At 43.5% G+C, this 16,209-nt stretch overlaps 1 protein-coding gene across 2 annotated transcripts in view; it reads left to right on the top strand.

The window, feature by feature from the left end:
- The first annotated feature begins 280 nt into the window (after positions 1–280).
- Positions 281–16,209, top strand: part of DUSP22 (dual specificity phosphatase 22) — a 52,647-nt gene continuing 36,718 nt past the window's right edge. The window contains exons 1-2 of one of the 2 annotated variants that reach the window (XM_044424545.1): positions 281–572; positions 10,965–10,998. In XM_044424545.1, the coding sequence (XP_044280480.1) occupies positions 552–572; positions 10,965–10,998 (55 nt within the window). In that variant the 5' untranslated portion in view covers positions 281–551. The remainder of the gene's footprint in view (positions 573–10,964; positions 10,999–16,209) is intronic. The other variant, XM_044424546.1, reaches the window with a different exon arrangement.

Here is a 16,209-nt window from a genome sequence, read left to right as displayed (position 1 = left end):
TTTACTCATCCTTCCAGGAATGAAAGTGGGGGGGGCTCCCACGGGTTCTGTGTACGTGTTCCAAAAGGCGGGGCCATTCTTTTGCGTCTTGCATGCTGGGAGTGGTAGTTGTCGAACCGTGCTTTAGCCTGGTGAGTCGATGAGTACGAGAACTACGAGTTCCAAAGGCGTTAGAGGTGTTATCTGGGGCAGATTTCTCGGCGCTTGGATTTTAATCACACGTGGGAGTGGTGAAGGCAGGAGGGTTGGGGTGTGACAGAGAAGCAATTCCTGGCACCACAGGCTTGTAACTAGTTCATCTGGGCTTTTATCCAGTGAAGTCTAGGGGCGGCCAAGCGGAAAAACCTCTGATACCTAGGAGGAAAGTCCCAGCTGATCTTAAGGGGAGGGGGAGATACTTAGAGACCTTGCATAGAACAACGATAGTTAACAATATAAACGCATCTCTCAGTTGATTACTTATACTGAGTAAATACCTCTCCCTCCCCACCCCAGCATTTTTATCTGCAGCTTCCAATCTCTGATGCTAAAGTTTCAGATCGCTTAGAACCATGGGGAATGGGATGAACAAGGTAAACGCTGCTTATTCTACTTTTCCTTAAAGATTGTGTTGTGCTCCCGTGTAAGGTCTTACGAGTGACCCACAAGAGTCGTGATGATCGCCCACCTTTTCGGTCGGTAGAAATGGGTGTGTTAAGGCACATTGGCTCCGGGAACTTTCTAGAGACTTAGAGATTTTAAAAGCGAACAAGCGTTGGCTGGGAAACGAGGGCGTTAGAAGAAATAGGGGAATGTACGCGAGATGCCTCCCTGAGCAAATATCCTGCGCACGTGTAGCCTAATCCCGTGTATGTCTGCTGAATTCGGAAGTAACTCAGACTGAGTTCAGTTAGGGTTCAGTGCGATCTGCTGCTCATGCACAGCGCTATTCTATGTATGCTTAGTGAGAAACAATGATCCCCACTAAGTTGAATTGGACTTACTCCCAGGTAAGAGGGTGCAGGATTGCAACTCAATCTCCTCCGCTAGAATTCTCGTCTTGGCTCTTGGAGGATCGTTACCCTAAAAAAATATGGGGCGGGGGGATCAATCGCCTGTCATATCGATCTGTGTAGTTGGCCCCGCCACAGCTAAATTAATCAACAGCATTATGTAAGTACGCATCTCCACGGCTAGTTTCCTTTCTTTGAGGATTTGCGTCTTGCTCATTTGCATATGCAGACGGAAACGCTTCAGCTGGTCGAAGAACTTGCAGCTGGTAATATTTCAGCAAGCGGACGGCTGGTGCCTTTAAATCCTTTAAATCGCTCAAAAAGAAATAGGAACCTCCGCTTTCTTCTAAAATACGTTGTTATTTCCAGTGCTGATACGGTACGAGAAGGGGGGGCCACCGCTTGCTTCTTTCGAGCTGTTTCGCATATTTCCTTTATTCTGCATCCCCGCCCACACAGGCAGCGTTCACCGGTGATGCGTGGACACGGCTTGAAGGTGTGAACTGCCCCTCCTTAAGAAGTATTGCGTTGAAGTTCGTGTGAATTCAGAGGTGTTTAAACCGTGACGGCTCGTGGTGGTGCCGTTATCAGGTGATGATATGCACAACCCAAAGTTGAAGAAGGACAAAGAAAGGAAGTTGGATGAACTCCAGTTCAAGCACTGGTGACATAATTGCATGTGTGAAATGTGCCTTAATGTCACCCTTGTGATATCTTATCCAAGAATGCATGCTCTGGGTACCCCAGTTAGCCACATCCCTTTCCCCTCAACCACCAATAGTTTTCTGACTTTTGTGCAGTTTCCCCCATCTGAGAAGATTGACATCTCTCTCCTAAGGCTTGACTTCCAGCAGCAAGAGCCTCAAGTCAAGATATTTATGTGATTGGCTTTTGTCTTCTGATCTATCCACTGTTGGGCAATGAGCCCCAAGAGCTTTTCTGAAATGCAGTTCTACCCTCAGACTGAAAGAAATTTATGCATGCCTGTAACTGTGTGCCTTGGTCCATGGCATAAATAGAAGCAATAAATACTTTGCACTTCATTGTTGTTAATTTCCTGAACCTCATTTGAAGAAAAGTAATTTAATTATTTTAATCAGTATGACCTGTCTTAGTTACCAATAGCTTGCAGCTAATAAATAGCTGTTTGAAGGGCCTTCACTATCTGAATGGTTGGTTAGAACTCCAATCACTAACATATCCTGGAAACGGGACTTGTATTCATTGCAACAAAATTTCCATGTAAATGGGTTTACTGCTGTGACCCACCTTTAATTCAATTTATGATCAAAAATGCTTATACCTTTCTTCAGAAAGTGACTGCAGGGTGGCTTACATAAAAGCACTTCATACAAGAAATAAGAATACTGTGTAAAAGTACAAGTAAATCAGAATCAAATAAAATATTGGACATAAGAAGACAAGCCTGATCCATCAGATCCAAGGCTTATCTCGGCCAGCATTCTGTTTCAACAGTGGCCAAGCGGATACCCACAAGCAGAATACGAGCGCAACTGAACTTATGTTCAGCAAGTGTCCTATGGAGGCATGTGGCCCTAATGACTAGGAGCTATTTACAAAGCCAGGAGAGAGCCAGTATGGAATAGGGTTAGGGATATAAATATAATAAATACACAAAGAAACACGCAATTCAAAAGTTTCTGGGACAAGCAAATGTCTAACAGACATTTAGACATGTCTGTGTGACAAACCTCCCTGGGGAGGCTATTCCAGAGGGCAGGTGCCACCCCCACAAAGGCCCTGCTCCTAGTGGCTGCCTATGGTGTCTCATTCAGCTGTGATACTTGGCGCAAGGCCTTCCATTGAAATAGATTACTGATCAGTGCAAGTCAAGCAAGGTGTAATATGCTCTGAATGGATAACACCAACTGAAAGTCTGGCAGCAGCATTTTGTAAGCAAATGAAGTGTCTGAAACTTCTGTGAGGATACTCTCCAGTGAGCCATGACAAGGCTTGACTTTGTCAGGAAGGATTGCAGTTTGTCAAAAATGGGATAAGACACTCCACTGGGTCATTGAGCAACCCACAGTCTAACTGGTGGGCTGAGGCCCCTTTCCTTGGCTTGTCGTAGTCAGGATGGACTGCTGTGTTATCCTTGTAACAGTCAGTTACAAGGATAGTCGGTCCTTTAGCCAGTTGTGTTAACAGTCAGTCCTTTATCCTTTAAAACTCAACCAATTACTTGTTATTACCTTTCTTGCTTATTTCAGTATGTGTACAATCATGGTTCACCTCATCTCAACAATATCACAAATGTGATCATTTATAACCTTATTAATTTTCTCATTAAATAAGCAGACATAAATATGCACCTGAAAAGTTGGCATGTTTCACAGTGCCCTTGAACTTGGGATCCCTGACCAGGTGCTTAGTTACCAGATGTTTGCTTGCTCCTTTCTTAACTAATAAAATAACTGGCCAGGAGCCAACCTTGACCATAGAACAACTAGTGGGGGGGGGGTTAATGTTGTGGGGAAACATTCACAATCAAGTAACTCTTCTGCAGAACCTGAGATGGCGTAAGTATGTTTAAAAGCATACTTGCTACTCTTGCAGTGGTACCTTTGCTGGCCTGCAAGTTTCCAAGCAAGGAGTTTATTAGGTGGGTGGGAACACACAGCACCTTCAGTACCTGGCCAACACAGGTCGGGCTTCACAGGGGAGGGGATACATTTCCATGGACCGACTTGGTACAAGCAGCCAGGGTCAGGGTCAGCAGCTGCCCTGCTGTGGCAAGGGTCATAAGGGTGCGCTTAGGAAGTGGCAGCTGAGTGCGTGGGCTGGTGAGCTGGGCTTTGGCTCTATCTTTCTTCAATGAGTTACAGTGATGCTATGCTGAGTGCCGTAATGCCATACTAATGTCCTATGGAGATCAGAGGCTGAACTGCAAAACCAGGTTCCCCTGGAGATGACCTGGCTTATCAGTATAAATGACCTTAGTTGGTAAATTGAGCGTCTCCTCTGGCCATAGCCGTGTATGGTGTGGGCAAGCGAAATCCGCCAGTGGTGGATTACTTCAATTTTTAGCACTCCCTTTGTTCTGAAGCCAGAGAGGCTTACTTGCTTCCCCTTAAAGTTTCTGATGAGGACAACCCCCAGAGACTGCGAGCACCTGCTGTTGCCACAATTGGTGCTTGGATCATCTGGCTGCTCTCTGCCCTTACTCTGTGTCCAACCGACTGGGGACGCTGCATGCAGTAGCCTGTCTGGCCTTGAATCCTTCCTGTTGCGAAGTTAATGACATTTGCTCACATTCTTCTCCCCATGCTCCTTTATCTCTTCTGCCCTTGTTCACTCCCTTATTTCATCTGGACAGTTCCTTGGGAGCAGGGACCTGGCTTGGTCATTTTGCAGGACATTATTCTAGGTTAGGTAGACCAGTGGACTATCTCGATCCTGGCCTGATGGGCAGCAACTCCCCTGACATTGAGGCAGGATGGTGCTGTGGACTGAATCAGGGACGCCTTTGTGTGCAGAACTTATGTTCTGCCCCTGAGTCACAGCCTCTCCTCTGGGTCATCACATACAGTGGTGGTGTAGTTTCAGTGAGTAATTATCCATAATCATACCTCCAGGAATTTGGTGCTCTTCTACCTCATGTATAAATCCTCAAGGCCGATCTTGCACACTGAGAATCATGGTATCCCCTAGATGTGTTGAATGTCAGACCCCGCTACTGCAAGCCACTGGTCATGCTGCCTGGAGTTGATAGCAGTTGTAGTCCCAAAAATTGAGAGGGTGCCAGGTCAGCGAAGGCTATGTTAGGATATGGGTTGCTTCTGGCCTGTGGGGAGAGATAAGGAGAGAGGAGATAGTGGGGGTGTGAGGGTTGATGAACTTAATCACATGTGTTGAACAAGTCTAAATATGGGCTTCAGTTCTTCCTTGATTTTGGTCCCTTTTGTTGCTTGACCCCATGCTTAAATCCACTCCTAAATGCCTTTTATCAGCTGTCAGTTCCATGGATTTCAATGTGGCTTATTTCTATGTACTCTTAGGATTTGGGATTATAATGATTGATGTGAGTGGTGCTTTATCTTTCCATTTTACCTTAAAAAGTTTGGGTGATGGATGTGACATCCACCATTACCCACATTAATGTACTTTTGTGTTCTTCCTGCCCCACATCCCCAACCCTAGTTTGTGGGAGCTACATTTAAAAGCTGATTTGGGAATAGCTTGTAAGTATAATAGTGGATGAAGACTTGCAGTTCTGAAGCAGACTTTCTCCTTTCCTTTATCCAGTCACAGAGGAGGAGGAAAAGACCTCCTCTCACTCATCTCAGAGGGTAGGGCATGGAACAATGAACTTAAACTGCAGTACACCAGGTGCAGGCTAGACACAAGGAAGAACTTCCTCACTGTCAAAGCAGCACAACAGCAGAACCAGTTGCCAAGAGAGATTGTGTGCTCTTCCACTAGAGGTCCACTAGAGACCTTCAAGAAGAAGTTAGACAGTTATCTGAGTGGGATGGTGTAACTGGCATCCTGCACCAGCAGGGGGTTGGACTCAATGCTTTCTTGCCCCTTCCAACCCTACTATTCTATGATCTTTTGCCTTAAAAGTGACAATTTGTTCAAGGAGAGGTTCAGTTGAATTGTAGTATCAGCCTCTCTCCAGTACAGTTTCCTAATGCCAGTGTTGATGCTTTAGTAGATATTGAAGTTATCCAGTAGTCCACGGTGTGGTTACCCTACTGCGCCAAAGGGTAAACAATCCAGGACACACTTACCTAAAAGTATGTCCCGTTGATATTAGTGGGTGTTTCCTCTGAGTCAGCATAAGTTGAATTGTTTGTCGCTGAGGGCATGGATGTATTGGCAATGGAGTCCTCTACATGTCTACTCAAAAGGAAGCCTTACTGATTTTGATAAGATTTTCTCCCAGTAAGGGTGTGTTTGCTCCCAGTCCTGCAGTGGGGAAGGCTGCTGAGTATAACTGTGTAGTGTTGCTTTTTTTAGTACATTCTGGCTAAGACAGTGAACTGGATTTGGGCCGTTTTAGGGGACTGTGGCATCCTGAAATCTAAGGCTGCTATCCTTTACCCACTTCCTTGGAAGGAAGCACCATTGAAATCAGTGAGACTTACTTCTGAGTAGAAATTATAGGATTGTGCTGAATTGCTCCTGTTCAGACAAGAACACCTGGTAATATTCTGAAATACACTGTGCTGCCTTGCTTAAGAGTATTTGAATTAAAGGGATGATCCCATGCTTGTTTAGGCAGAAAAAGCCCTACAGTTCCCAGCAGTCAAGAGTATTGCTTTCTGAAGGAAGGCTGTACAAACCCTAGACACTACAGTAATTGTTTTTAAAATGCGTTTACAGTTTGTTAAGTAGCATACAATAAAAAGATCTTGCTTGATGCCTGATCACAGTGATAATGGAAAAAGAGAGAGATGAATGAGAAGGAAAGGTTGGGTGGGGGGGGGGGATAGAGAACAAAACAGAATTGCAGAGTGCTCTAATGAAATCAAGTATTTGTTACCAAAACAGTTAGAAAATTTGCTTTCGAATCTAAAGTGTGAATATACATGATACACTGAAAGGAACCTCATAAGTGTCTGTCTGTAATCACCTCAAATAGTCCCATCCCCAGACTCATAGAAGACGAATCAAAAGCAGTTTGCATTTTGACATATTTAGGACCTGCACCCTTCTCATTGGATCCTTTAGTCTAGAGATGAATGTGTTAAAAGTATCGTTTACATCAGCCTTCCTCAACCAGGTGTCCTCCTGAGGCGATACTGGTTGAAGAATGCTGGGAGTTGTACTTCAGCACCACAGGGGGACACCTGGTTGAGGAAGGCTAATGTACACATTGCTGCCTCTAGCCTCAGAGCAAAGGGGAGCAAACAAAGTCTTTCTTAATGATGGACTGGCCAAATGGGTGGTCTTGGACCTTTAGGGTGTATTTTTTGGATTCTTTCTCTTTGGTAGTCTACCAACACATAATAAAGCAAGAAATCTACCCAAGTCCTGGAAGAGTGTTGTTCACATTGTGCAATAACTGCAGACTTTTTATGACCTACATATATACTGTTACATGATTTGTGGTCTTCCTCTTGGATTTGATGAGCTTTATAAGTATTCTTTTGACTAGCTATTTCAACAATGTTTATTAATTTATTCTAGTTAAGGTGGTTCTGTTCTTGAACTTAACTGGACTATATTTGTGCAGCCATAAAAAGACCCTTGGTTGCCCATTTCTCTGCTTTCCAGAGTCATTAGCCACCTAAATTAATTGTAGGATCACCATGTAACTATTTAGGGAAGGGAAGGTCACTTTGGAACTTCAGCATCTGAAATATGTGGGTCATCTGTTATTTTGGTGAATATAGGATGTATAGGAATAAGGATCCAAATATGAGATGGATTGACTCTGTAAAGGAAGCCACAGCCTGGAATTTATAAAAGCTGAGCAGGGCAGTCATGAATAGGTCATTTTAGAGGACTTTCATTCATAGGGTTACCATAAGTTGGAGACAACTAGATGGCACATTACAGCAGCAGAGATAAGGGATGCTTATGATATGGAACTCTGGTGTTCTGAAATGGGAGTATCTGGCAGACCTGCTGTTAATGAATTGAGACAGTCCATGACTTCATTTGGTAGAGCTTTAGAATTCAGTGAGCTTTGATGGTTATTTTTATAGCTGTCAGAAGGAACAGCTACTTGTATTGTGTAGACTGCTCAGAGAGCTTTGGGTGTGGAGCAGTATAGAAATGCAATTCATCATCATATTTTGGGACTAGTCGAATGCTTGCTGAGTTGCTTTCTGCTACTGTACAATGCAGCTGATCCAACTTTCTCCTTGAAACGAGGGCCTCATATTTCCATGCCAGCCTCTTCCAAGGAATATGTTTGACTGATGTGAAGGAATGTTATGTAGTGAGGATGCCTGGGACCATCTGTAAAGTATAGGCTAAATTAAGAGGAGAAGGGTGCAGAGTTGCAATAAGGAAGCTGAGCATTGGCTAAAATCAGGCAAAATGTGTCAAGGGCCTTCAAACAGGCGGCAACCTTTGTGGATTGTCCCTGTGTTTTAGCAGGGCTACATGTTAATGGAAATGACGAGGCAGCCTCAGTCCTGCACTAAGATCTGTGTTAAGTGCTCTGCAACCATGCTGGGTAAAGCTTAAATGGGGCTAGACTGTAATTTAGATACATTTTTTGTGGACAAATAGGTCCTGTACCTGGAAAAGCAAAAGCAAAGAAAATGAATGAAATGGGGTAGGGGTTGGAAATAAAAATGTGCGGGACATCACACATATGCTGCAGTTGTTATCAGGATCCCCTGGTGGAATATGACATATAAAAGCTCCTGCTACTTTAATAGGCATCCGCCTCTTGCAACTAGCCTATCTTAAAAAATTGTAAAGCATGTATTCCTTGCAAATGTCATGCCTCTGATGCCAGCATGCGTGCATTCCTGAAATGATGAACAAGTTTCCTGCCCCCTTCAGTCTCATTGTCAAAGGAGCCGATCTGGTAAAGATCATGAGAGGCAGGCTAAAATCTTGGGCACATTTTTATTCAGACTGACTGGCTTTTTAGAATGCGCCTTGTTGTTTATTAAATGTCAGTCCTGCTGGATTTCTTTCTTTCTTTACTTTAAGTCCTGCCTTTGCTCAGCAGTCAGCCATGATAAAACAGAGGTCCTGATTGGCTCCATGCATCAAGTGGTTTAAGTGCCCATTCAGTCTTGTGGTGGTGCTGTTGGCGCCAGGGGTAGCTTGAGTATGTGTTGAAGGGCCATCCAGACAACACACTCTGGACCAGTTCCCCCTCCTGGTGACCATTATTTAAATTAAAAATAGATGGTCTTTTTCAGACCTAGGAACTGCTATTCTGTGCATAAGGAGGAGGAGGTGGTGGTGGTGGTGGTGCTGGTCTGTGTGTGTGTGTGTGTGTGTGTGTGTGTGTGTACACGTGTATAGAGACTGGTTACTTCTAGCATTGCCTGGTGTCAAGGGAGGCATCATTCAGTATCCAGTTGGGTACTGATCAGAGTCCCTGGGCTTGCTCTTTCTTTTCACCATTGCAATGTGCTTGGTGAAAAGCACCTGACTTTTGTCCTGGTCAGTCAAACAAGCAAAGAAGAACAAAGATTACCAAAGATGAAAAAGGAGAGCAAGAACAACTGGTGACAATGGCAGTGAGAAGGTATCTCATGGAGGGAGAGGCCCCAATGAGGAAATCTTGCTCAAGAGTCATCAAACACCGACTTCCGGTGTCCTTTGCTTCACCAGTGCTGTGATGACTGAAAATTCTGTGGGGAGTGCCGTTGAACAAATTCATCTTCCTGCTGTCATGTGGAGTTTATTTTAACATGGACAAACCCTGCAGCTTGTTTATTTTGAATCCACCAAATGCAAAAGCAATGATTCAAACATTTTCTAGGCAACATATAGGGTAATTTAGGCAACATAAAACTGATGTAAGGTACTCTTATTATGGGGTAGAAAATAAATAGAAAAAGTAACTTATCCTCAACTCCTTCATTCTTGATTTGTTTAGATGTTTGTTTGTTTGCTTGCTTATTTCTTTTAGAAAATGGGTGTCCTCCTTTCTATACCCCCCACTCCCACCCCTGAAGTGGCTTCCAGAGTGAAAACACAGAAATGGGAGAAAAAGAACAAGAAAAACCCAGGTGCAATGCATCTATGTAAAGCATTAAATTACCAGAGCAAGAAGGGTATAATTAGGGTATAAACAACTGGATTGATTTGTAAATGCATTGTTATGGCAGGAGGTTAAAAAAGATTTCACACAGTGTGGAATAAGAAAATTCTTAGGTGCCTCCATTAGAATCAGAACAGCAGGGTCCAGCCAAGCCTCATATAGTAGGGAATTCCACAATCCTGTTGCCCTTCCCAAGAAAGCCCTTTTTTGTGTCTCCACTGAGTGACTCTCAAGGAAGTGAAACATGAAACAGGGCTACAGATGCTGCTTCTTATGGGGGGAGGTAGTCCTTCAGATTTATCTTTTTTTTCTACTCATTACTCTTTTAAGTGTTGTTTTTAAAGCCCTTTGCATCCCTCTCTCCATCTTTCACAAATAAAGATAACTGTTCTCAGATTGCTGTTTTTCTGTCTTGGATTCTAAAGAAAGAGTTCAGAGCGGGCATGGGGTTGACGCACACATTTTGAAATCTTACCCTCAACATGGAAACACTGCCCTGGACAGTAGATGGATTTATGAGGTGGCCCTTTTGAGGAGAGGGCATAAAGTCGTGTGCCAAGCATGGCCTCCCATATCCAGCAATCCTGTTTCCAGTGATTGCTGGACCACCAGCAGTAATTTCCTTGTTGCATCTGCTTGGTATCTTGAATGACCGGTTGCTCATCCTTTTTATCTTTGATGATTCTTACGTTAATCCAAGATGTGTAAAGGAGAGATTGCAGTAATGGGGAAGTGGTGTTGGCACACACTCAGGGACACATAGAAATGGCCGACCTTACAATTACCAGTTTTTGTTTCAGAAAAAGCTGTAAGGGCATTGGGTCTTGGACAATATTCGTTATTGACAGCTGGCTTGAGAAGGCTTGGACTTCTAAAATTGGCCTACAAATCTTTTCAATAAAATAAAATAACTAGTTGTCTAGGTTTAGTTTTTCCTTTTACTTGTTGTTGATATCTATCCATGGCCTCAAATAGCCAAATTAATGTCTTTCTTTTGTAACGTATATGATAGGCTATCAAATTAGAGTGTCATTTATTTTATTTTTATCCTATTATGTCACGGGACGTTGAAGCTGAAACGAAAAAGTTTCACAGCAAAGTGTTAAACAGTGGGCAACATTACAAGGAAAAACATGTTCACTTGACTGTTCTTTCAGACTTGTTAGATTTAAACACTGCTATGTTCCATCCTGTATGCAAATGAACTGCGTCAGATCACATTACCACAAGAGATCTACATTTGATATTATATTTCTTTCTCACAGATACTTCCTGGCTTGTTCCTTGGAAATTTTAAAGGTAAGATTAGTTTCATTAGCAGCAATGGTCTAGCACTATGTGTTGGTGGTTAACTGGGGTGTTACAGCCAGGGTCCTCTGGAGTGGTTGAGGGTTATCCTTGGCTTACCGTTGCATGTGTGAAGAAAATATGAATCCCCATCTGAACCAGTCTAGCTCTGTGCGCATTTCACTCAGACTGTCAAGTAATGTGTTTGCCCACCCTGTTTCCACTCCATGTGGCGCATCCTGTGCTGCAGAACCTTGCCTTTCAAGATGGCACCTGGACCCAATGGGCATATTCCAAAATCTGAAGAAGGCAGAATAGCGGCAGGGGTTGGCCAACCTGGTACCTTCCAGATGCTTGGGATGACAACTCCAAGAATAGTTAACCATTGGCTGTATGGGCTGGGGATTAGGGGAGGTGGAGTACAAAATACCTGGGTTGCAGCAGGTTGCTCAGCATTGTTTAATAGGATGTCAACGAACCTGATTTGGCAAATTTTAAAAGGGTGTGTGCCATGGGATGGAGCCCAGCAAGGGTATGCAGAACAATATGCGGGGACTGCCCAAGAAGCAGTACCTATCGCTCTGCCCCACTATCAGTTCGATGGTCATAGCAAACACTCTTTTCCAACAACCCAAGAGACGACTCTACACACGGACATCACCAGACGGTCAGCACAGAAATCAGATTGACTATGTGCTCTGCAGCCCAAGATGGAGAAGCTCTATACAGTCAGTAAAAACTAGACCAGGAGCTGACCATGGCTCAGATCATGAGCTTCTCATTGCAAAATTTAGGCTTAAATTGAAGAAAGTAGGGAAAAGCACTAGGCCACTCAGGTATGACCTAAATCATATCCCTGATGAATATACAGGAGGTGACAAATAGATTTAAGGAATTAGATCTGATAGACAGAGTGCCTGAAGAACCATGGATGGAGGCTCGCAACATTGTACAAGAGGTAGCAACTAAAACCATCCCAAAGAAAAAGAAATGCAAGAAAGCAAAATGGCTGTCTGAGGAAGCTTTACAAATAGCTGAGGAAAGAAGGGAAGCGAAAGGCAAGGGAGAAAAAGAAAGATACACCCAATTGAATGCAGAATTCCAGTGAATAGCTGGAAGGGATAAGAAGGCCTTCGTAAATGAACAGTGCAAAGAAATAGAAGAAAACAATAGAATAGAGAGGACCAGAGATCTCTTCAAGAAAACTGGAGATATGAAGGGAAAATTTCATGCAAAGATGGCCATGATAAAGGACCAAAATGGCAGGGACCTAACAGAGGCAGAAGAGATTAAGAAGAGATGGCAAGATTACACAGAGGAACTATGCAAGAAAGATCTTAACATCCCTGATAACCATCATGGGGTGGTCACTGACCTTGAGCCAGACATCCTGGAATGTGAAGTCAAATGGGCCTTAGGAAGTCTGAGCAACAACAAAACTAGTGGAGGTGACAGTATTCCAGCTGAGCTATTCAAAATCTTAAAAGAAGATGCAGTAAAAGTGCTACACTCAATATGCCAGCAAATCTGGAAAACTCAACAGTGGCCACAGGACTGAAAAAGGTCAATTTACATTTCCATCCCAAAGAAGGGCAATGCCAAAGAATGTTCAAACTACCGCACCATTGCACTCACGCCACATGCTAGCAAAGTGATGCTCAAAATCCTACAAGCTAGGCTCCAGCAGTATATGGACCGAGAACTACCAGAAGTACAGGCAGGGTTTCGAAGAGGAAGAGGAACTAGAGATCAAATTGCCAACATACACTGGATCATGGAGAAAGCTAGGGAGTTCCGGAAAAACATCTACTTCTGCTTCATTGACTATGCTAAAGCCTTTGATTGTGTGGATCACAACAAATTGTGGCAAGTTCTTAAAGAGATGGGAGTACCTGAGCATCTTATTTGTCTCTTGAGAAACCTACATGTGGGTCAAGAAGCAACAGTGAGAGCTGGACACGGAACCACTGATTGGCTCAAAATTGAGAAAGGAGTTTGGCAAGGCTGTATACTGTCGCCCTGCCTGTTTAACTTATATGCAGAGCACATCATGAGAAAGGCAGGCCTAGATGAATTACCAGTTGGAATTAAGACTGCTGGGAGAAATATCAACACTTTCAGATATGCAGGTGATACCACTCTCATGGCAGAAAGTGAAGAGGAACTAAAGAGCCTCTTGATGCGGGTGAAGGAGGAGAGTGCAAATGTTGGCTTGAAACTCAACATTAAGAAAACTAAGATCATGGCATCCGGTCCTCTCACTTCCTGGCAAATAGATGGGGATGAAATGGAGGTAGTGACAGATTTTATTTTCCTGGGCTCCAATATCACTGCAGATGGGGACTGCAGCCAAGAAATCAAAAGACGCTTGCTCCTGGGGAGGAAAGCTATGGCAAATCTAGACAGCATACTAAAAAGCAGAGACATCACCCTGCCAACAAAAGTGCGTATAGTCAAGGCTATGGTTTTCCCAGTTGCAATGTATGGCTGAGTGCTGAAGAATTGAGGCCTTTGAATTGTGGTGCTGGCAGAGATTCCTGCAAGTCCCTTGGACAGCAAGGCGATCAAACCGGTCAGTCCTAGAGGAGATCAACCCTGACTGCTCTTTAGAAGGCCAGATCCTGAAGATGAAACTCAAATACTTTGGCCACCTCATGGGAAGGGAGGACTCCCTGGAGAAGAGCCTAATGCTGGGAACAATAGATGTCAAAAGAAGGGGAAGGCAGAGGATGAGGTGGCTGGATGGAGTCACTGAAGCAGTTGGTGTGAGCTTGAGTGGACTCCAGGGGATGGTGGAGGACAGGAAGGCCTGGAGGAATGTTGTCCATGGGGTCGCGATGGGTTGGACATGACTTCATGACTAACAACAACAACAACTATCAGTTTCTCCTGTTTGGTCTTTTGTTATCCTCAGCTATTGGGTGTTATATAAATTAAAACAAACATCAAACAAACAAACAAAACAAATGCTTTACTTTCCTTAACAGAGCAGAGCTTGTGTGCACAGCCATAAAGGAATGGATGAACAATGTGCATGCTTTAGACTTTCTCTTGGGAATATGATTTCGTATTGCTGTAGGAATGTGTTCAACATCTGATGCCACTGGACATGTGTGTGGACCGTGCAATTCAAGCATGTTCACCAGCTGGAAATATTCTTGCTGTCTTTTTCACATATAAAGTCTGTCTTTGCTCAAATCCTTTTGGCAAATGACTCCCAAATCTCAAAACTGGCAATTTGACCTACAGTAAGGAGGTTGTATTGGTCTTCTGCATTGCATCCAAATAATAGATCAGGTAAGGACCAGATGGTGTTTTACTGTAATTCTCATCTTGCCTCAGATGCACAGTGTCCTTTTTTATTCTGTTGGAAGCAGCTGGGAGGCCTACTCTGAGTCAGGACCATCATTCATGAATGGGAGAGGCACCCCCCCCCCCACTGCTTCCCCTTCCTTAAGATTTATCCAGTCCTCAGGGGCTAATGAAAGGGGGAAAGCTTCATTGGAACAAGTGACTTCCTCCCTGGTGAGTTCAGGGGAAATTTGTAGGGAAAACCTTTCAGTAGGAAGGTAAGAACATTCGAGCCATGCTGCATTGGGTTAAAGGCCTATCTAGTCCAGTCTTGTTCGCACAGTGGCCATCCAGCTGCTTACAGGAAGCCCACAAGCTGCACACAAGCACAGCATCTTCTTGCTAATATTTCCTGGTTGCTGGTATACTTAGGCAAGGGCAAAAGCTTTTCATTAGCATATGGTGGTCCCCATCCTGTTTTGGACCTCCACTTATTTACACTAGAATAAAAAAATTAGGATGACCTACACTATGCATTTAATGTAGCATCTAGTTTAGCTCTCAGAAGTAATCTTAAACTATGGTTTAATGTTACTTGAATGAGACCACTTGAGCTGCGGGCTTACTTGCTCACCCATCCTTTTTTTTCTCCATAACGATTTTGAAGAGAGAGGGTTCCATTTTAACTAAAGTTTATTATTATGTCCAAACCCAGACAAAGTATAGGTGGTCTTAACTATGCTTTACTGAATCAAGCCTGATTCAAAATAAGGTTTATGGAGCTGACTTGTTTTAATAAACTGTAGTTAAGATTAACCATAGTATAGGTTGCAGATGAAATGTTAAACTGTAGTTAAAACTGAAGCAGAAGAGTTTTATCTCCTCATTGTAGTCACACTGGAGGAGGAGAGGAGGAGAACAAATGCAAGTCTGCATAACAAGCCTGGCTGAACCTCAGGGTCAACACAATACCAACACACCCTTCCCCAGTGCGATTCCCCAAATATTGCATGCTAAAATTCTGATTGGCACTAGCCAGGATAATGGTTACACATGGTGGGAACTATAGTCTAAAATATACAAAGCTCACCAGGTTGGTGAAAGCTGAACTGACTGAGGCCAGCTGTGTTTACATCAGCACTGAAGTGAAACTGTACATCAGTTCATATTTTAATTTTACAGTGTGAAATTTAGGAGCTTTTCCCATTCATTTCTGCTGTTACCCAATTTTGAGGGATGGCATTTTAGAACAGGCAAACAGTGGAGATACACCTGGGTCGTTAAGGAAAAGCAGAGTTATGAACTGTTACCAGATTGCTAGCCATTCCTCCAGACCAGGTAGCAGTACATCAGTTCAAACCTGAAATGAGGGCCACCACAATGACACCTGGAGAAACTGGTAAGCATACTGTAGCATCTGAGTGTGTAATTGCTATTTCCTTGTGGTTTGGGGGACTTGGATAAGTTCAGTGTCTTATTTGGTAGGCTGATTTTATTAGAATGTAAAAGTTAAACTGTATTGCAAATGCAGAATAAAATGGTGGGTAAAATAGCACTATAAATATAATTGAATAATGAACCTGGATCAATTAACATAGGATATCTGGTTCTATGTTTATAAGGCAGAAACACAGATAGGGACAGGCACAATCTGGTTGGTAGTATAAAGGATGCAACTTGCAATTCTGAACCAATCTGCTCTGTGGCACCAGCCCTTGGCGGCAGAAGTCGGATATTCGATGAAACTGAAATCTTGTCTCTGTTTCCCGATTTGGTTCATTTTAATTTCTCTCTGTAATTGAGCTGAGACAAAATGTTGGCTGAGATAACCAAGTGAGTCAGCACTTCAGCATTGATTATAACTCTGTAGCCTTCCTGCTTGGGAGCCTGTGCTGGGTTTTGCACAAGTTGGTTTATGAAGTATCATCAGCT

This window comes from Varanus komodoensis, unplaced genomic scaffold (genome assembly GCF_004798865.1).
Source record: "Varanus komodoensis strain SLA01 unplaced genomic scaffold, ASM479886v1 scaffold14_3, whole genome shotgun sequence".
NCBI lineage: Eukaryota > Metazoa > Chordata > Lepidosauria > Squamata > Varanidae > Varanus > Varanus komodoensis.
This window is presented reverse-complemented; position numbering and strand designations above follow the sequence as displayed.